Source organism: Cibotium barometz, chromosome 8 (assembly GCF_041138505.1).
Source record: "Cibotium barometz isolate CiBa-2024 chromosome 8, ASM4113850v1, whole genome shotgun sequence".
Classification (NCBI taxonomy): Eukaryota; Viridiplantae; Streptophyta; class Polypodiopsida; order Cyatheales; family Cibotiaceae; genus Cibotium; species Cibotium barometz.
In genome coordinates, this window is record NC_141053.1 from 22082950 (window position 1) to 22104988 (window position 22039).

Genomic DNA, 22039 nt, shown 5'->3' on the forward strand with positions numbered 1-22039 from the left:
GCAGCTTACTGGTCAAGTGATCAAACCTTGTAAACTACTAACTATTAACAATGCAACTAACCAACTGGTGAAACTTGGTTACTAGCGCCGAGTGACCAGCTTTGGATATCCAAGTAAAGCAAGCAGCCAAGCCTATAAGTAGACTGGTGCTAATGGAGGTGTGATTCTTGGAACTACTTTGAAGCACAAAGAATAAGAAGAGAAGGAAGCGAATGACAATGGAAAAGAAAACTTGATTCTCTCAACCTAACCTACTGCGTATTACTAGAATGAACAGAGCAAAAGATTCTTCTAGATCTGCTGAAAACCAAACTTCTCATAAATCTCTCTCCAAGCAGAGCAAGAAACTCCTCTCTCAATTTACTGAATTGAAGGCTTGGACTGATTGACTTGGGTAATTGCTGTTCGGGCTGAATTTGTAACCAGAAATAGGGGGCTTGCACACTTAACTATTAATGCAAATAAACACTTACTAGTTGGCCACAGCCAAAACCCACACAAAACTTGAAGGACAGTATGCACAATGACATCACATTGGGGTCAGCCATACAGTGGTACCAGAGCCCGCCAACTGTGGTAGCTATTAGTGTGATTAAAACATGGCCAGCCAATCCACCAGCAAAGGGAAAGGCATGCTTCAAGAGCATGAGAAGACTTCAGATTTAGAACATCAAGTTACGGATGAGGAATTTTACTGACAATTCATTGACAGGAAGATTTCTTAAAAACAATGAGAAAATCACCTCACCACTCCTAGATTTGGGATGCACGAGAATATTTCTTTGGCTGCTCTCTCTCTCGAGATCACAGGATGACTAGACGCGAAGCACCAAGTCATATAGCAAGTTATTATGCCCAGAAAACAGTAAGTAAGGTTGAGGTACTTCTCCATATTGCACAAGGACAAGACTTTGGGCAGACTTAGTAAAGAAAACCTAAGTTTCTCTAAGCTTGTACTGTTTTTCACTTTGTACACTAGTAAATAAGTGTTTAACAAAATTAACCCTTGTAAGAATCTAGAAGGAGAATAATGTACTTGTCTGCCTTTTTGTTTTTCAAGGAAACATGATTAATGGGTGATAAGTTTGGTAGTGTATGGCTTTACATCTCCCAGTTTTGGGAAAATGTTTTTAATGGAAACTTTGGGTTCATCTAAGGATTGAGGATGATTTTCTGGCTTATATCATATGAAGCCGAGAATTCCAAGAGATGAAATATATGGAGTATGGATTTTATGGAGGGTCTTTTGCTAGGACTTTAATGGATTTTGATGACATGTGTGAATCCATGGTTGTCAAGACTCGGCTCCATGGGCTCCCTCATAAAGGATAAGTTTCTATGGCTGAAATGCCTATAACTATCTTGTGTGGCAACACCTATAACTACGCATTTGGGGGTTTGTCCCTTGAGGTAAGGCTGAGGTAGTGGTTTCTTGGGGCAACAGTACTGAGAAGATAATCTCTTGCTTAGTATCTGGTGAAAGATGCGGGGCTTTGAAGAAGACTGGCTTCTTGGGGCCAGTTGTGTTCTTCTCCCCATATGATCTGCAACATTGAGCAAGCCTTGTACTCAACACTCATGTGGATTTGTCAGAGTATGTTGAGAGGTTGGAATCCCTTCATCAAGTTTAGCAGGAGCAGATGTCATGTACACACATGGACATGGCTGATTATCCAAGGCTAAACCCTGATTTGCAGCCGATAAACAGAGTGTTGGAGCACAAATTGGATATGCGTCAGTGTGGTAAAACTGGTAAGATCCTTTTTGGACACACTTTTTGGGTCTTATGCACAAGGGACCAAAGGTGGGTTGTGCATTTCAGTATCAGTATCAGCATCAGCATCACTTTTGCCTCATGTTATTGGTCATGGTGTTATCATACTTACTAGAGCACAGTGGATTATGGTCATGCAGGAGGGACAGAAGTTGGGTATTTTGAATATCTGTGTGCCTAATATGTAGGGAGAGAGGGTGGCCCTACAACATCACAGAATTGCTTTCCCAAATTGATCATTGGATTGTTGGAGGAGACTTCAACATGGTTGAGCAGCCTTTTGACAAAAAGGGTGGCCGTGAGGGTAGAACACACCCTTTGGACAGAGCCTTCTAGGAGAGAGTCATACACTTCTTCTATGGCAGGGATTGTTGGACAGAGTATGATTTCCAGAATGTCCATACCCATGCTTTCTCATTATGTATGTACATTGGACTGGCGTCTATAGCAGTTGCATATGTCGGGGATTGATTGTTAGCACATTCATCCCCAAATTCTACCCATTTCTGGTGTCCTTTTGGTTCCTTTTGCATGGCCCTTGCTTGTGGGCCGGCCACCCCTTTTTCTAGTATTTTTTTGGGATTTTTCCCAGCTTTTCTGGCATTTTCCAGTCGGCCTGTCGAGTAGCTCCAGTCGGCCAGCTTCCCCCTACTATAAATAGTGGGTGCTGGCCTCTCATTGTTCATTAAGTCTTATGCATATTTTGCTTCCTCACTTATGAGACTTGAAGTGTCTCTTGCTTGGGACTGTTTTGCTTCAGTGTATTCAGCATAGTTTGCTCCATATATCTCTCTCTCTCTTACACTCTCTGTTCAGCACATTCTAGTGCCACTCTGCTTCCGCTGCACTCTTTCATTGATGCCACTCATGTGATACCGTGGACTTGGCTTTCCACTGGGACACGTGTTTGTGAGTACATGCCTGGAAATGCTTGGAGGATTGGTGTTCCATTGGGTCTGGTACCTCATGTACTTGCGTGGAGCGCGTATAGTCTCATGAACGGGGATTGCCCATACCAATGCTGCATTGCATAGCATCTTTATGAGCTTGCTTGCAATTGAATTTGCATGCCATTTTTATGCTTGCTTGACCGGACAATGAAATGCATGCTTCCAATGCTTTACAGGATGAGCAAACTCATGTGGTTTAAATTAAGGAATAGGAACATGTGGGACAGCTGTGCCGTGGTAAAGAGAAAATGCGTCCATAGCCTTAAGGGTTGAACTTACTCGTATGCAGGCTCTTCTTTATGCACAATAAGAAGAATTGAAGCTCTATCGCTGCGAGGATCCATTGGCACATGATCGTTTGAAGGCCAAAAAAACTGAATCTTATATGGATCATACAATGGCAACGATTGCTTAAGAGTTGCACATGCAACCAAGGGATGCAACACGTGCATACTTGGTTAGTACCGAGGATGCCTATGAAGAAAAGGCAACCATCCCACATGTCTTGGTATCCTCGTAGGTGCTCGAACAAGAACTTATGTCTTAGAGGATGAATCCTCATGATATTGGAGAGGAACCATTGGCGACTTCACGCCATGCAAGAGTACCTTATGTAGCCTCCAATGCATTGAATGAGATAACAATGAAGTGGGATTGGGTGAAGTAATGAAGAAACGGTAACTGCATATGTGCAAAAGTTTTGGAAAGTGCTTTTGGAGGTGTCTCCATTTATGCATGTCACCGAGGCGGAAAGGAAGAGAAGGTTTCAATCAGGATTGCAAGCCGTGTACAAGCGGGACTACAAATGTATCCTGGTCACACCTTACACTAACTAATCGTAGCCGCCATTGCCACCGAGCAATTGGAACTCAAGCTGAGTCAATTTAACAAGGCTAAACCCTCATTTCAAGGTAAAGAGAGGGCTGTCCAAAACTTGTAAAATAATGGACAGCCACCTAAAAAGGACCAAAACCAAGATAAAAATGTTTCAAAAGCTGAAAATGAGTCTACCAAGTAGCGTCCTTTCCAAGTTAGAGACTATGGTCTCACTCCGGAGCAGAAAAAGCAGTATATGAGCGAGGGAAAATGCTTTACTTGTGGTAGCACTGAGCATATTGCAAAGCATGTCCAAACAAGAAGAAGCATGATAATGCGAATGCATCAAAGCACAATGTGCATATGGTTTCGGATGTGCAGGAGGGCAACACTTTACATGATAGCAAAGACAGGGTTGTATGTAAGACTTGGGGACAACTAAAGGATCAGTCCGCTTTGTTCATGTTTGATGATTGTGCAACTAAGAACTTCATATCTACATAGATGGCAGCTGCTTTGGGTATTGAAGTGGCGCACATGGGTCCTCAAATTGAAGCAGGGGTTGCCTTTGTTGGAAGAGAGAAGTGCAGGTTATGCCTATTATTGGCAAGTTGCACATACACATTCAAGGCTATGTGGATCATGAGGACTTTCTTGTAGCACCTTTGAATGGCTGTGATGTATTGCTTGGAAAGCCTTGGCACACACGCATTGATCCATACAAGGCTTATAAGGCCAACAATATCATCTTCATGCATAAAGGCCGATAGCATGTGATTGATGCTGGGGTGAAGAGGGTGATACCATTTCCCTTGTATCTCATGTACAAATTAAGAAGGTAATGAAAAGGAGTGTTTTTGCATACTTGATTTTTGTACGGGATTATGTTGAAGAAAATAATGTGCATGTAAATATTCTTAGTAATGAATGGCTGAAATTTTTACACGAGTACACAATGATTGTTTTGTTGATGAGTTACCACCCGTACGATCGGAAGATCATCGCATTGATCTTGTGCCGGGTAACTTACCACCTAATAGGCCAGCCTATCGTGTGGGTGCATTCATAAAGAAGAGATCATGAAGCAGGTAAATGAGATCATTCACCCATCCTCTTGGTTCAAAAGAGGATGGATCTTTTCGATTGTGTGTGGATTATAGAGCTTTGAATAAGCTCACCATTAAGAATCGATTTTCGATTCCACGCATAGATGATATCCTTGACAAGTTGGATGGATCGGCATGCTTTAGCTGAATTAATCTAAAGAGTGGGTATCGTCAAGTGCGTGTGGTGCTTGAGGATGTACATAAAACTGCTTTCATGACAACATTTGGGCTTTATGGGTATCTCTTATGCCTTTTGGTCTTCTGAATGTCCCGGTTACATTCAATAGAATGATGGATCGTATATTCCGTGGGTATATGAAATTTACAGGTGTCTTCTTTGGTGACATCCTAGTTTTCTCGAAGATCGAAGAAGAGCATATAGTTCATTTGGCTATTGTTTTTGAAGAACTCCGTAAACATAAACTCTTCATAAATGCAAAGAAGAGTGAGTTTTTCTTGTCAAAGATACATTATCTTGGGCATATTGTGTTCAAAGATGGAGTGTGGATGAATCCTGCAAAGATTGATGCAATTCGGAATTGGCCCGAATTGAGATTGGTGCATGAGATCCATAGTTTTCTTGGATTATGCTCTTATTACCGCAGGTTCATTCGGCACTTTGCATGGATTGCTTCTTCTTTGCATGATTTGACAAAGAAGAAGGCAATATTCAAATAGAATGATGTAGAGAGGGATGCATTTCTCAAATTGAAGGATGCAACTACTCATGGTCCAGTGTTGATTATTCCGGATTTGCAAAAGCCATTCAGTGTGGGATGTGATACATTTGGAAATTGCATAAGAGCTGTCCTAAATCAAGAGCGACATGCGGCTTATGAGATCCGTAGATTGTATGATGCAGAGCTCTCTCTTGGCATCTATGAGAAAGAGCACTTGGCTGTAATTCATGCATTGATCATATGGAAACATTACCTTCTTGGGGCTGATTTCACTGTGAAGATAGATCACCAGAGTTTTAGGTATTTTCTTACCCAAACTAAATTGTCAGAGAAACATATGAGGATGGTCGATTTTCTCTCTATGTTTCATTTTCAGATCTTGCACACCCTAGGAAAGAAGAATGTAGTGGCAGATGCATTTTTACAAAAGCCATATGTAGCAGCTATCTCGGTTGCCCCTCATGGACACTTGTTTGCCATGTGTGATTTGTATCATACGGATGCTCATTTTGCCACTATTTGGGCTAATTTGATGGTTGGTCATGCACATGTCTCATATGTGATTAAAGAGGCTATGCTCCATATGCTGGTCATAGAGGTATAATGCCTACTACGCACATGATTGAGCGGTATTTCTTTTGGCCAGGTATGCGGAAGGACATAGAGGCACATGTACGTGCATGTATCACCAATCAAAAGGTGACATTTGATAGGAAAAAGGCACCAAGTTTGCTTTAGCCATTGCTTATTTCCACGCAGCCATGCAAGGTGGTACCAAACGTTATGTACTGCACGGATTCGTACGTACTGTACGTTATTTGGTACGGAAAAAAAATTTTAAGGTACGTAAAAATACGTACCATTGGTAAAAAATACATAAAATCTCAGAAATTTCAGCCACCTACATAAAATTTCAGTCCATGTCCACATTGACATATAAAACTTTCGAAATAGACACACAACAAGGTCACAAACCTACTAATTCAAAAGTGAGAAATTAGAATCACAAGTCGTCAATCATACTTAATAAGTTAATCGTACTTAATACTTATTACTTAAGACAAGTCACATTGTCACAAGTGAGTCGTCCACAGATGGTGGACTAAGGCTCTGAGAGAGAGAGAGAAAGAAAGAAAGATATATTAACGTCTACGAGAGGCCAAAGTCGGCCTATGAGACAAAAAATAATACAACTGTGTTCTTCCGGTCATCGGAAGAAAAGAAAGAAAAGAAAAAGTGTGCATGTGTTTGGATACAACTATGAATCATCATGGATCGGTGGAGCCCATATACAAACAATATAAGGGGGGGGGGGGGGATGTGGATGGAGTGATAAGGCAAGATGCATCTCTATATGCTGAAGGGGTAGTACAAGCATGCTATGCAGATCTATGTCTAACTCCATCCAGTGCCATATGAGGGATATAAGATATCATACATCGTCGATGCTGAGGTTGTGAATGGCGTGAACATGTACCCTGAGTCTGAATAGAAGCTCCTGTGTCTCCATCTGGTGCCTCATTCGGATAGCTGCAATCTCTTGGTGACGGAGTCGGGGTGCTCTATGTCCAGTCTGTCTAGGTCTCCTCGTGGCTCTCAATTCCTCTGCTCTCTGTGCGGTCACCCCACGTGGTACATCAGCTGGCACTGGCATAGCTCTCTGGAAGAAATCTGTGAGCTGGGACTGTCTCCCACCCCTAGTGGGAGCGGGTGTCTGGAGGAGTCTCTCTCAAGAACTATGAAGCTCTAGTAGTAGTCTGCCAAGCTGTCGTCGCTGGTCCGAGGCCTCCATCAACTGATGTAGTGAAGAGTGCTCCTCAAACAATCGTGCATATCTATCTCCGACCCCCTGGTGGGCTCTACATCTACATACAAAGTGATCCTCAGTCTCCACCTCCTCGCGGCACAATCTGCATATCCGCTCAGCTCTAGGAACCCGTGCCGCTCTCCCAGCCTCTTTCTCTAGCTAATGTGATGAGACTCGTAGGTGTCCAATAGCAACGCGAGAGCTGTGTGGCATGTATACATCCATGTACCGCAGTCGATGTATAAACCCATCCCCTGAGATGCTCATAAAACTAATGTATCAAAGAGCCACCCCTTCGTGCGGGGTTCCTGAAAATGTGCCTGATGACACTGACGCTCAAGGCCAGCAAGAGCTGCATACCCCCGGGTCACTCTGTCTCGGACTGCCTGAGCCATGGAGAAGCGTCCAGTTGAGCTAGTAAATGTGATGCCAAGGTAAACATAAGAGCTCACCTCCTCGACCCGCCCTCTTGCTAATGTGAGAGTAGTGTGGCTCTTGACTGCGGGTGAGGTGCAATCATAACCTCGATTTTCCCCAAGGTTCACTGTGAGACCCTGCTGTGCGCAGAAGTCATCAAGAGCCACAAGGTGTCTTTGAAGCCCAACCTGCGTGTCGGATACCAAGACGATGTCATCAGCATAAAGCATAACATGGACAGTAATACTTGATAGCTCAACCCCAGAGCCTCCTCCCTGTGTGATGTAATCGACCACCTCATCAATATAGAGCCCAAAGAGCATGGGGGAGAGCGGGCACCCCTGCTTCACACCAATGGTGCTAGCAACTGTGTCGGACAAGCCTCCTGGGCATCGGACTCTCCCAAAGACCTGCTCATATAGCCTGTATATGCTCCACATCATGCCTGAAGGTATGCCTAGTGTCTGTAGTCGCCGAAAGAGGCGCTCTCTGGGCACAGTATCAAATGCTTAAGGAGTGTCACGACGCTCCTTTTGCTGGACACCCTGGGATACACAGGACATTATCGTTAGTGAAACACACTTTTTATTGGCCAAAGATAAAAGGGTATGTAGAAGATTATGTTCTCAAATGTCAAGTTTGTCAAGCAAATAAAGCTGAACGCTTTAGACAGGCTGGGTTGTTGCATCCTTTGCAAATCCCAGGTAATAAATGGGAAAGTATTTCCATGGATTTATTACCGGATTGCCAAGAACAAGTCAAGGCCACGATTCTATTTGGGTTGTGGTAGATCGCTTTACAAAAATGGCTAGATTTTTACCGACACCACGGAAGACCATTACAGCTTTACAATTAGCAAGACAGTTCATATAGCAATTGTTTAGACTATACGGGTTACCGCAGGACATAGTCAGTAATAGGGACTCTAAGTTTACAAGTGATTTTTGGAAACTTGTTTTTGAGAAGTTGGAAACAACTTTGAATTTGAGTTCCTTTGATCATCCTCAATCTAATGGCCAGACTGAAAGAGTGAATTAGATTTTGGAGGATATGCTTCGAGCATATGTATTCAAAAGACAAAGTTCATGGGAGGATTATCTTCCTATGTTAGAATTTGCATATAATAGTACTAAGCATACGAGTACAGGTTTTAGTCCTTTTATGCTTATGTATAGTTTTCAACCTCGATCACCTGTTACAGTGGGATTCTCAGGACTTCAGCATGATGCAGCATGTAATTTTTTGCAAGATATGCAAGAAATGTTACAAGTTGCGAAAGAATCTATTAGTGCTCAAGACAGAGACAGATTTTATTCTAATAGACATCGTTCACCCAGAGAGTTCTCTGAAGGAACGATGGTGTATTTGCAAGTTCCGAAAGATTCCGAGACTTTACGAACATGTCTATATCCGAAATTATCCCCTAGAGATTATGGACCATTTCGTATTACACGACGGATTGGTTCAGTCGCATATGAACTGGATTTGCCTTCTCATGTGAAAGTTCATCTTGTATTTCATGTCAGTAGACTTAAGAAAGTATTGGGTGGAATAGACCAGTTAGTTACTCCTCAAGAAATTATGGATGTCGAGGACATGACATTTGTTCTAAACGAACCAGAAAAGATTCTTGGATTTCGTGAAAGAAGATTGTGTAATACACCTATCACAAAATACAAGATCAAGTGGAAGGATCGTGTTGAGGAGGATGCTACATGGGAGACATTGACTACCCTTGAAAGAGATTACCCTAGTTTTTTAGTGAGCTTAGGAGTGAGCTCTTAGAGGAAGGGGAGTATGTCATGTGCACAGTGTGTATGTCCCGTGTGCTACAAGCACACAAGACTAGCTTCGAGGTTTGGGGAAGCTTGGAGCTAGGCAGGCTGATTGGCGAGCTGAGTTAGGGATAGACTAACGGGCAGCACCGTAGTATGGACGGGCGGGCGCCCAAGTGTGGACGCCCGATGACCATCCAAGAGCCTGTAAAAGGGTGGCCAAGGTTAGTCATTAGTTCATAGAGTCTCACGTGTCTTTGTGAGAGCTCTATGGTCAGGAGCCTGGATCTAGTGCAGACGTGCACCTGCTTTATGCAGCTGAGGCCAGCAGCAGTCTCGAGGCCCGCGGGGGTAGCTTCGTGGCGGTATGGGACGTCAGGAGGTAGAGATTGGTCAGTACGTCCATCTAGTTAGCTCAACTCGTGGCTCGGTGGGGACAGCCAAGACTTGTGGGCTTGCCCACGATTGTCAAGGTTGGGAGGTGAGTCAAGCCTGCACCCCCTACGCGTTGCTTGGTTTGTTTTGCAGGTTTCGAGTCTTGTACCAGGAGCGTTCTATGAGGAGATCCTATGGGGATTTTACACCCACTTAAGGGCCCCTACCATAGGGGGTGTATTTTCTCGTATTAAGATGCGAGGGTATTTTGTAGGAAGCGTGACACTTAAGAATTGTGGTCTTGCGGGTCTATGGGATCATGTAAATGTGCTTCATATGCAGTCGCCAATGCTCGGGACAGCCTTATAGGTAGTCGACCAGCTGTGCTTGCGCTATTCCTGGAGGCACCAATCACCAATGTGATGAAATCAACTCCCAAACCACCTCTTTATAGTAAACGGACGGTGCTTTTGCTGTTGTTTTCCATAATTTAAAACAAGTAATAATCTTCAATAACTTGCTTCCAATAGGCGCCAACAAAAGGGGTACATACTTGGCACCCTAGTGCAATATGACACTGCTGTGAGCAATTCAATCCAAAAAGACACTTTCCCAATGAAAAGTACACTCGTAGGTATGGCCTAATGTCCAAACTGATTATGACAACACAAAAGTGTGTGATGGCATTAACAATTGGTTATGAAAGACTTGGATTTAGAGTAGGTGAGTTCAATAGGAAATTTGGCTGTAGACTTTTGGCAATTAATGCTCCAACCTCTACTTGTAATTGCAAGGGTACCAGCTAGCTTTATTTTGTAAACCCCCTGTTATGAGGAGTTGTCATGGTTGAGCAATCTTGACGCCTAATATGACCCAGTTTAGACATTGGATGGTGGCCGCTGGTGCAGGCCAAACGTTTAGAGATTAGAGATGGTTTAGATAGGTTTGGTACATTGTGAAAGAGGCTACACACAAGTATAGACTGATATTCGCAAAGTGTAGATTGATATTCTCATATCTGGCCACACTCTTGGGGCATCTGGTCCTTAGACCATGGGACATGTAGATGAGTTTGGATGGGCCTTTATGGTATTACCCTAGTCAGGTGAAATGGTAGGTTGGGTCAAGTTGGACTCGACTAGGGACCATGGCCACCATAAGCATACACCGCAAACAGAGGCCATCTATTGTTCTTTTCAGTAGTAGTCAGTATAATTCTGGGTCTTTATTCATTTGCAAGTTGTGCTTAGATTTGCCCATGGAAGATCTTGCATTTGTGTGTGCAGCACAAGACTATTGGGTACGCGTTAATAGAGTTCATTTCTTGGAGTATGGTTGCCAAGATTGTATCCACAAGAAGGATCAACTTTTTGAGCTCAACATGGTCTTCGTTTATCGTGGTTTGATTATGCATGTGCTGGAAATAATGGCAAGGGCATGTTTATAGTTGGAGCTCAACATGGTCTTCGTTTATCGTGGTTTGATTATGCATGTGCTGGAAATAATGGCAAGGGCATGTTTATAGTTGGAGCTTTGAAGTAACATCATCTACTCCTACCTTTGATTGCTCTCCTCTTCTTTGTGGAAGTTGAGTTTTTGAAGATGGCATCCATGTGGGTTGATGTGATTGAGTTTCGGAGGGCTAAGATTTTGTACCACCTCCCAACAAGATTTTTGGAGACCAAGCATAGCCGATGTTTTATTTTGAGGTTGCTTTTGCCAAGGACCTTTCTTTCTAAGTCTTTTGTGAAATAAGTGGCATTAATAAGGAGTAGATTCTCTTCATATTACCTATGTTTGCCCAAATAGCGGCTTAATTAGTGTTAGTGAGGTGATTATTTCAATCCTAATCTTATGTAAATGGTGTCGATGTTAAATCTTATGGTCTCCTTAACTGTATCGACTGTATAAGTCACTTTTATTTTTTGTGGAATCTGCTATATGGTCAGTTGACAGTTAAGGAGGGGGATACTGTTTCTCCTGGAACTGTTGTTGCAAGTGTTGCAAAAGGGGAGTCACCTTCCAAGTCATCAGGAACAATGGAAAAGTCAACTATGGCATCAGCAGCCTCTGCCAAAGTAGCCATAGAAACAGAGAAGAAAGTCAAGAAACCTAAAGTGGAGACAGCTGCTAGTCCTCCACCTGCTCCTCCCAAGGCTCCTCCTTCAGAAAAGCCTTTTAAAGATGCTACGGAGCCAAAACTTCCACCAAAGGACAAAGAACGCAGGGTACGCCACACATCATTTGAATACAACTTTGTGTGTACTGCACAGGAGATGTCACTTGCTGTCAATCCATACACACCCTGTAGTGTTTTGCAGCAAAAACTGTAGTTTTTGTCTCTTATAGCTGTTGTTGCTGTGTGCAAGGTCAGGTGCCTATGACTCGGTTGCGGAAGCGCGTCGCCACTCGACTCAAAGACTCACAGAATACTTTCGCGCTGTTAACCACTTTCAATGAAGTTGATATGTATGTGTTTGTTCATAAAACTTGCTTTTCATTTATTCATTTTGGTCTTGCTTTGTAAAAACTCAGTACAAGTCCATTAGTTAGTTATTGAGAGAAAGAAAGAAAATTTATTAACTTCTCACAAGAGATTACAAGGGTCTATGCGACCATGGCAATACATGAGAAAGAAAGAAAGAAAGAAAGAAAGAAAGAAAGATAGATATATTAACGTCTGCAAAAGGCCAAAATTGGCCTATGAGACAAACAAGTAGAACAATGATGTTCCTCCAGTCATCAAGAGGAAAATGTGGAGTGAGAATAAAATGTACAAGTATGACAACACGACCATAGGGGACTCAATGGTGGTGTACAAACAAGAGGGTGTGGATGGAATACTAGGGCTACTAATGCATCTCTATATGCTGAAGGGATGATATTTTATCTACTCCTAGAGAAGAAGAAGAAGAAGAAGAAGATATATTAATGTCTTGCAAAAGACCCAAGAGAGAGGTCTATGAGACAAAAAGTGTCCATGGAATCTCGTCATGGGGAAAAAGACAACATAACAAAAAAAGAACCAACACTAATCCCTAGGTAGATGTAGATATGTATGGATCATCATCGTTATCCTCATCATGGAGGATCACCATCCTCATCATTATGGATACAAAGTGGGTGTACACTGTAGAGGATAAAGTGGTGTGAGTGTGGAGAGGGAGCTATCCATCGATGTGTGGTAGGGGTCCATAAAGGATGTCCAGTGTCGGCGAGGGGGTGAGGAGGACCCCTAGAGTTGCAGGGCCAAGGAGAAGCTGGGACGAGGTAGCAGCTAGAGATGCTCGGTGGTGGGCTAGCATCTCATCAATCTGGGGCTGGTGAGCCTGGGGTGCTCGAGGTCCAGGGGGGTGAGGTCCTCTGGCTCTCCGAAGTGCGGTGGCACAAGGCAGGGTAACTCCAGTCGAGGGCAAGATGGTGGGCCCCCCGTCGGTACTGTGGTGGCGTCATCCGTTTGAGTGTCCTCCTGTGGGCGGAAAAAATTGGTGATGGTAGACTGAGATGGGTGCCGGGGTTACGTATCTCTGAATAGTAACTCTGTGTCATCGGATCTCCATCAGGAAGAGTCTGAGACAACGCTGATCTGGATACTCCATAACCCGAGACAATGGCCCAAACCCCTCTCTAAATAGGCAATGGAATCTCCCCTGATCTCATAATACACCGGGCACTGATAAATATAATGCTCCTGAGAGAGAGAGAGAGAGAGAGAGAGAGAGAGAGAGAGAGAGAGAGAGAAATGAAATGTTATATTAACGTCTTCAAAAGGCCATAATGACCTATGAGACCAAAAAGTTACATCATGGTGGATCTGATACAATGTCTGGATAAAAAACCAGAAAATGAAAAATAAAGATGATACTACTGGCACCTAGAGAGAGAGAGAGAGAGAGAGAGAGAGAGAGAGAGAATGTCTTTGAAAGGCATAAATGACCTATGAGAACAAATACATAACATGAAGACCTTGAAGGTCTTGAGACAATCCTGTGGTCTAGCAAAAGAAAGCATTCAAAAAAAGAAAAATCCTACTAATGAGCTAGTAGAGCTACAATGCTAGGCATCAGATACATTCACCTCAAAAGCAATCTGGTTCTGGTTTTGTTTTGTGTTTTGATTTGGGTTTTGGTTTGTTTATGTGAAAATCAGAAAATGAAGTTGGTTTTAACGTCTTCAAAAGACTGAACGCCGTCTATGGGACCTAAAGCAGTATGAATCCATGAGAATTCATGAAAATACTGAGTCGGGGAAAAAGGTGAAAAGGAAAAGACTAGCACCTATACAATGGTAATCTCTTAGGGGGGTGACATCCTCATAATCAATCCAAAATATCTAAAATAAGTGAAATTATGACCTCAAAGAGGTTCTCCATATCCACAATCTGCAAGGGAGCATCCATGTACCTCTGTGGAATCTCTCGGATCTGAAAATGCACCATGGAGGTCCGCCTTGGGCTAGAGGGCTGTGGGTGTCTAGTGCATTGCAACTAATGTGAGTGAGAAAGAAAGAATGTAATATTAACAACTACGAAACACCCCAAGGGTCTATGAGACCAAAAGTGATACAATGGTACCACGGATATACCGAGTCATGGAAAACTGAAAGAAGAAAACATGTAACACTAGTGTATGTACATGTAATCAGCAGATGATCGTGTGTAGAGTGATATGCCATGATTAGTTAATGACAATGTACGTCTCAGCTGGAACTGATGTGATGGTGGAGGGAATGTTAGACCTCTATGATGAGAGCATGTCATATCGGAGGAGAATATCCTGGATCTGCCTCTGTTGGATGGAGGGCTGGATCGAGGGCGTCTGGCCTGCAGGAGAGATATTAGGCTCGCTCACTGAGAACTCCTCGGGGATGCGAAGCTGAAGCGTGGGTGGGCTCTGGTGTCAGAGCAGAGGCACTGGTATGGGTGGTGGACTCTGATGTGGATGCCTGCATTGTGAGGAAATTTGTGATGGCTCTCTCAGAGGTTTCCTGTTGAGGCTGGGTGTGTTCAAAGTCTCCTTCACCTTGAACCAAGGTACTAAAGACTCCACACCTTAGTTGTCCACCCAACACAGGAGACTCTTTGACCTTATCCTTCACACCTACGCCTCCTAACCCTAAACCTAGTTGGATAAGACTCCATACCTTTATTGTCAACACAAGAGACTCTTCACACCTAGGCCTCCCAACCCTGAACCTAGTTGCAGAAGACTCCACACTTTTAATTGTCCACCCACAAGACAACACAAGAGACTCTTTTGACCTTATCCTTTCCAAGCCATCTACAATAACCAATTTTATAATAAGGTAGAAGACCCTAGCCTCATATAAACACCTTACACTCATGACACTTCCGACACTCTTGATATGGTTTTGTATAAACACTCATGATATGGTCTACCTCAGTACTACATCCATGTATCGTCTGAGCTCCATTAAGTACATATGCCCAGGCATCTATGAGGATCCTCATACTGTATCACCTGTGAGAGGGCTGAATCCCTCTCAGAAAAGGCAATGGATTTTCCCTTTTTTCCATAGTAGGCTGGGCAGCTAAACATGTCATGTGCGTCATCCTCTACCTCTCCCGTGGTACATCCTCTGCATATCCTCTCCTCCTGTGAGATATCCTCGGCTTGGTCAGTCTCTACCCTGAGGTAGTGCGAGGATACCCTGAGCTGGCCAATTGCGATACACACAGCATGTGATGTGTGTATCTGTATGTATCTCAGAGATTCTCAACGATTGATCTCTGTAGAACTTACATTTCTTACCAATCTCTGACAGGTACACCCACATCTGATATATGTGTAGTCCCAATAGATCAAACTGGATGATCCGGTTGATCTCCACAGTGAGAGGTCAAGGTAGGGGAAATCTAGGCTGTCTTGAGACGGGGGAGATGGTCCATATGTATGCCATGTGTATGAAACCCTTGAACTACCTCCAAATACCATGCACGTGCAGGTAATGGTGGTAGCCATTTCGATGAAGAGGGCAATCCAGCCCATCTGACCTGTTCCCTCTCCCTCTCCCTGTCCTGATGTAACTGCATAGAGGACTCTAGTGCTAGGTGCTGGAGGCACTTTTTGTCAAGATATACATGCTGAATGTAAGTGACGGTCTGAAAGAGGACATCTGTAACAGATGGGGCCACCCCAAAATGTGCATGTTTAATATTGTGTGGTACTGATGGCTTACTTGTGATCATGCATGCAACATCATCACGTGTAGCCTCTTTATGTTCCTCCATTCATCCTTCCCTAGGCCTGGCCCCAGAAGGCTGCAACATACATAGCTGCTGGTCATAATAGTTTGTCAAAGAGCCAACACTTAGTACATTACTTCTGAAAATGTGCTTGAAACACAATCTCTCTCCCCAGACGGGCTAGAGAGGCATGCCCCCTTGCTAGGGGGTTAGTGGTAGCTGTGGTAAAGCAAAACATGGAGCCTGTAAAAGTGATTCCAAGGTATACGTACTTTCGCACAATCTCCACTGGGGCCTCTCTATATAAGAAGGATAATTGTGAGGTGACCACGTGGTAAATCATAACTTTAGTTTTTACCAAATTGACCGTAAGGTCTCTCCCCTTGCAAAATTTGTTTGATGCATCCTAGTGTTTCTGCAAGCCTTTGGCTGAACAAGACAATGTCATCAGCATATAGCAATATGGGCACTAGTGTCTGGGCCAATATGGTGAGCCTCTGCCAATATGGGCACAAGTGTCTGGTGAGCCTCTGCCTCCAAAGGTGCAATCTGATCAATGTATAGACCGAAGAGTGTAGGTGAGACTTGACAGCCTTGCTTAATCCCAATAGTGCTACTTATCTCTCTCGAGAGTCCACTGGGTGCTTGTACTTGGCCAAGCATTGCCTCATATAGTGCCATCACACCCGAGACCATCTCATGTAAGAGCTGAGCTCCTATAAGCATCCTTCTGAATGGGATTGTGGGGGGACAGAGTCAAAGGTTTTGTGGAAATCCACAAAGCGGAAATACACGTCTCTTCCATGACCTTGCCTTCTTTATGATAGCCCACAAATTAAAGATATGGTCGAGCGTGGAGGAGTTTCTGCCAGAGCTTGCCTGGCTTGATGCTTCCGTGTCCTATCCTTTTTACCATAGAGCTCATCATGTTGTGCATAGGCTTCCCAAAGGCTAGGGTCTATGATAGGTGGGCCGGTTCTTTTTTCCTCGAGAATGCGACAAGCTCTCGAGTTATCCTTGCTCAAAAAGAGCAAGTATAACTTGTGTTCTTGTTTGGCAAGAAATGCACACTTCTTTCGACGAGTGAGGTTGCACATCTCACGTGCTAAAATCAGCCTGTATTTCCTCTTGTGTAAGAGGCGGAGCCTCGTAGTTTTGCACTCTTCATCATACCACCCGTATTGGCGTTGGGAACTGTCATATTTTTGACTATACACATGGAGGAACACCATGGAAGGGTAGGTATAGACCTTGGTGTGTGTTCCAGGCATGGTTTAGTACATGTGGAAGGACTCCATGGAAGGATTGAGATCTTGGTGTGAGCTCCTGGCATGATTGGTTACATGTGGAAGGGCTCCATGGAAGGATTGATATCTTGGTGTGTTCCTGGCATAACTCAGTACATGTGGAAGGGCTTCATGGAAGGGTGGATACCCTGATGAGAGTTCCTAGCATGCCGATGAAGTCTCATGGAAGGGTGGACACCCTGGTGAGCATTCTTTATACCTGTATGGGCGGTGCCCGAGAAGGGTTTGGTACAAGATAAATAAGTTGGGAGATGGAATCTAGAATATTATGCATTAAGCATTTGTGTGTGTTTTGACATGCATGAATGACTTGTCTTGACTGCCCGGGCCCTGGACAATGCTTGGTATTTTTGCTTGTGATTGTCCATGGGCTCCGGGGATGCCTGGAAACCCTGTGGAGGCGCGTGTGCACACCTGTTTGGGACCAAGGCGGTGGTCTGCTGTATTTTGCAGGTGGTAAGTGACCCCAAACTCAATTTACAGCTTTATTTTATTATACTAAGGTTTATGAGTGCAGGTGTTCGCATACACTTAAATTTGGGCAGACAAATTATAAAGTGTTTACATACACTTAAGTTTGGGTGGACAATTTTTAAAGTGTTCACATCAAAAGGACTAGTTTTTAATAAAACCTGGCCATTACTCAAGGTTGTTAGCCCATCAAGCCAAAAAAGCTCCATGAGTTGCGATTCTGGGAGGGGAGGGCCAAAATCAGCTAGGTGCTCCCCTTTCCAGCTGTTTTGGCGGTGGAACATCCTGGGCTTGAGACAGTTGTTAGTTGAGCATGCAAAACAGCTTGGGAGAGCTGGTCGACTATGGATGGGGCTGATTTATAGTTGGTCGCTAGCCTCCACAGCTTCGACAAGCAAAAGCGATTCTTCTCTCCCCCTTGAAGTAGGCGACCCCTTCGGGCTTCTCTACAGGGCTGGTCGACTGTTGTACAGCAGGTTTCTGGGCTGAATTTTGATGCTCCGAAGGCATAGAGTTCAAGGCAAACAACCGGGCACCCATCTCATCTCTTGGGGTGACTTGTACAACATGTTTGTGGGCTGGCCCAACTTCAACCCCTAGTGCTGTGTTTTGTGCAAGTTTTCATATTGTTGTTTCGATGGTTTCAAAGTATGATAATGATATTGTTAGATGCTATGTATGTATTATGTATGGGATTGCACACGCTTCCATATTTGCGACTCTGGTATTAGAGCTTTGGTTCTCTAGTCTGTGGTAAATCCCCTGGTTGCGCATAAGATTACTATGTTGGCACAAAATTTTGATCTGCAATCATGGCTGATCATGTGAGTGATGATGAGCATGTGATGAATACACCCGATAGACAGATGCAGGATGAGGTGCTCAAGGATGTACAAAACACCCCACTTGCCGCACCACTTACGGATGTATTGTCTGAGTTGGAAACTCTGAGATGCCAAGTTAGGCGATATTGTGATGAGACTGCAACACTGAGAGCCATACATGAAGATGTCGATGTACAGTGGGTTTTGCAGTCTAAGAGAGAGAGTAATAAAGATGGTGAGGTCTTCAAGGTCATAGCTTCTCCGAATCCCAAGGAATTGGCCAAATCTTACTTGCAGGAAAAAGGAGAGATGAAGAAGGATGTGTCTCATCATGCCACTCGTACAAACTCTAAGGAGTCTGATGATGCTTTCTCTCGTTCTTGTTTTACCTCTGGAAAACGGGAACACTCCAAGCATGAAGACTCTTCTCATTCTCGGAGTAAGGGAGAGAGATCTGTTTGTCCTGACAGGTTACGTAGCAAGGAGGAGGCCGGAGAATTTAAATTGGGAGATAAGGACATAAAATTTGAAAATTTCCCACAGTCATATAAGGACCGAGAATTTAAATCGGGAGATTAGGACATTGCATTAGGACTAGGAAATAGTTTCATCCACTATCATATTGCATGGAAGAAAATTCAAAAGAAGCATGGGATAAACTAGAAAAATTGCTTGGTAACAAACAAAAGAACACAAAAGTTCGTTTAAAAGTTTAATCTTTTGGATTGGACATCAAAGAAAGTGAGTCATTTCAAGCTCACTTAAACAAAATGAAAAGTTCAATCTTTTGGATTGGACATCATTGAAAGTGAGTCACTTCAAGCTCATGCTCACTTAAACAAAATGAAAAGTGTCATGCAATAACTTATAGGGTGTTAGAGCTCTAGTGGATGAGGATGCAATCCTCCTCTCAAGAGCATGACCTTCCCGTTGGTGACTCCTACCTTGAAAAATCTACCCAACGTGACCTTCATGGACATTGAAGCCTTGATTGAGGAGAAGAAAAGACTCAAAAGTCATCACATTATGGGGAGAAAGCATTCTTTATCACGAAAGGACCAAGAGCCAGAGTGAAGTGTTAACTTTTGTGGCAAACTAAGCCACATGGAGAAAGATTGTTGGAATGAAGACTCAAGCCAACACTCAACTAAACATAATGATCAAAGAAGAACCAAATGAAGGGGCTTCCCAAGGAGGCCAATCATCGGAACATCTCTTCTAAATGATGGAACATGGCATGTCTCCCAGCTTGTGTTTAACCTACTCATCATATACCTACCTTTGTATAAAACTTCAAGCCCTATGCCAACATTGTAGCCTATGAGGCACCTACAAATGACTAGTAGTGTAGATCCAATGTATGTATGGTGGCAGTAGTTCATCACTAGAGGGGCGTGTTGAAAAAAAAAAGTGATTTTGGGTTAAGAGCAAGGGGGAGTGCTATGTGACCTTCAAATGAAGTAGTAGTTGCATTAGTCATAGGACTAAGGCTCAAAGGAGGCCCAAATCTGAAGGAGTGCAATGGCGGAGGGACCTGCCTCATGAGCTTGGTCATTATCATGGCTAGCATGAACTTTTTCTTCTAGATATTTTTTAAATCAGATCCATTTGATTTTGGTCCAGGACAAACTTGCTAGAACTGCGCTCACAGTATAATGAGAAGTTTCAAGAGAAGCACGGGGTGAAGCTGGGTTTAATGTCGTGCTTCATAAAGGTAAGGGCAACGCATTGTATGTAAACAGTTAAATCTACTGAATTTCTTTTACACTCTTCCACATACCTTCAAGGATACACAGCTTTTAACCATCTACCTTTGCAGGCTGCTGTCAGCGCACTGGAACAGCAACCGGTCGTGAATGCTGTCATTGATGGTGATGACATAATCTACAGAGACTATGTGGACATAAGCATTGCTGTGGGTACTAAAAAGGTATGGCTTTTCATAGAAAGGTCATGCTTTGACACTGCATTACTTTTGGGGGGTATTCATGTTCCTTTTTTCAAACTTCTGTGCAGGGGCTTGTAGTACCAGTGATTCGCGGTGCAGAAAAGATGAATTTTGCAGAAATAGAGAAAACGATCAACCATTTGGCTGTGAAAGCAAATGATGGATCGATTTCAATAGACGAAATGGCAGGAGGAACTTTTACTGTATCTAATGGTGGTGTCTATGGTAGCCTTTTGAGTACACCCATCATTAACCCTCCTCAGGTAAGACACTTAAGATCGCATCCTAGTATGTTTTCTTTTTGAACTCCGTTTTGAAAAGTCTACCCTCTGAGCATGCACCTTATTGCTTTGGTTTTATGCAGTCAGCAATCTTAGGTATGCACACTATCCAAAAGCGGCCAATGGTGGTGAAGGACAGTATAGTTGCCAGGCCAATGATGTTTGTGGCCCTTACTTATGATCATCGACTTATTGATGGAAGAGAAGCTGTTTATTTCCTTCGACGCGTCAAAGATGTGGTGGAAGATCCAAGAAGGTTGCTTTTAGATGTCTAACAAAGTCTGGTGTCTTCGGTGCCATTTTTTTGGTGTGAGTATCAGTTTTGTTTCCCCTTGACTTGCTCAAGGCCCAAAGTATGGACTTGTCCCATTACTACCTTTATGACAGCTGCGAACGTGGAAGACTTCCATCTAATAAAAGTTGCCTTCTACATGGGTGCAGTTACTCCTCATCTGACAATTTTCCTCAAGGCATCCTTGAATTCTTTTCTTTGGTTTTTTGATATCCAAGCTCAAAAGAAGAACCTCTTTACAGTAATTTTTTTTAGTAGGCTATCTTATAAATTTATTTGGCCAATGCATGTTGACGTTACTAGGCCCATTCTGAGTGATGAGATCCCACATGGCACATGCATAAACAATTTGGGTGCATTTATAGTGGGGGATCTGCAGCCTTTAGATCAAGAGCATCTGTTCTTTTGCATTAACAGTGTGGGGTCTGCACAGGGCATCTAGCTAAAACACGAGCCTCACATTAGTTTTATGTGTGTGTGCGCGCATGGAGTGTGTGGGTGTGGGAGCATATATTGATACCAAGTTCTACACCCACTATTGGGCACTGATGACGTTAGTGGGGATGTCATATTATCTAGTCCATACTATGCATTATGGAGTTGATGGTTTATTGTCTTATAAGGTGAATTTGGGCATGTTCTTGTAAGGTATATGTCATAAGAGTGCATTGGGAATATGTTGTAGGCATTTCTTACTAGTCTCTATATATTGTCATTGAATCTTCTACAGTAGCATTGTTTGGAATGTGCTAACAAACACACTATTCCTGGTGAGCACGCACGTGCTCTAAAAATAAGTATTCTTAATGTCCTAAAAAATTATAGCATTTGATGCTGCATCTTCTTTGAAACAAACCAGCGTAGAGATCATGGTATTAAGGGTAAATTGACCTTAATATAGCCCTTTTAAAGACTCCTAAATATTTGGCATGCTAAGTTCTCTAGAATTTAAAGAAACCTAATATTTGAGAATGGCTAGGCTAGACTTTGAAAGCGCTTGAATACTCATGC

The 22039-nt window shown here is 43.2% G+C and overlaps 1 protein-coding gene across 1 annotated transcript in view; it reads left to right on the plus strand.

Annotated features, from left to right (window-relative positions):
• The window catches only part of LOC147636042 (Dihydrolipoamide succinyltransferase), a 33382-nt gene extending 12109 nt beyond the window's left edge, over nt 1–21273 (plus strand). Inside the window, exons 8-13 of the mRNA XM_086801487.1 lie at nt 11650–11928; nt 12075–12169; nt 20131–20221; nt 20327–20437; nt 20524–20718; nt 20820–21273. Coding sequence (XP_086657613.1) covers nt 11650–11928; nt 12075–12169; nt 20131–20221; nt 20327–20437; nt 20524–20718; nt 20820–21011 — 963 coding nt within the window. The 3' untranslated portion in view covers nt 21012–21273. The remainder of the gene's footprint in view (nt 1–11649; nt 11929–12074; nt 12170–20130; nt 20222–20326; nt 20438–20523; nt 20719–20819) is intronic.
• Nucleotides 21274–22039: the final 766 nt, after the last annotated feature.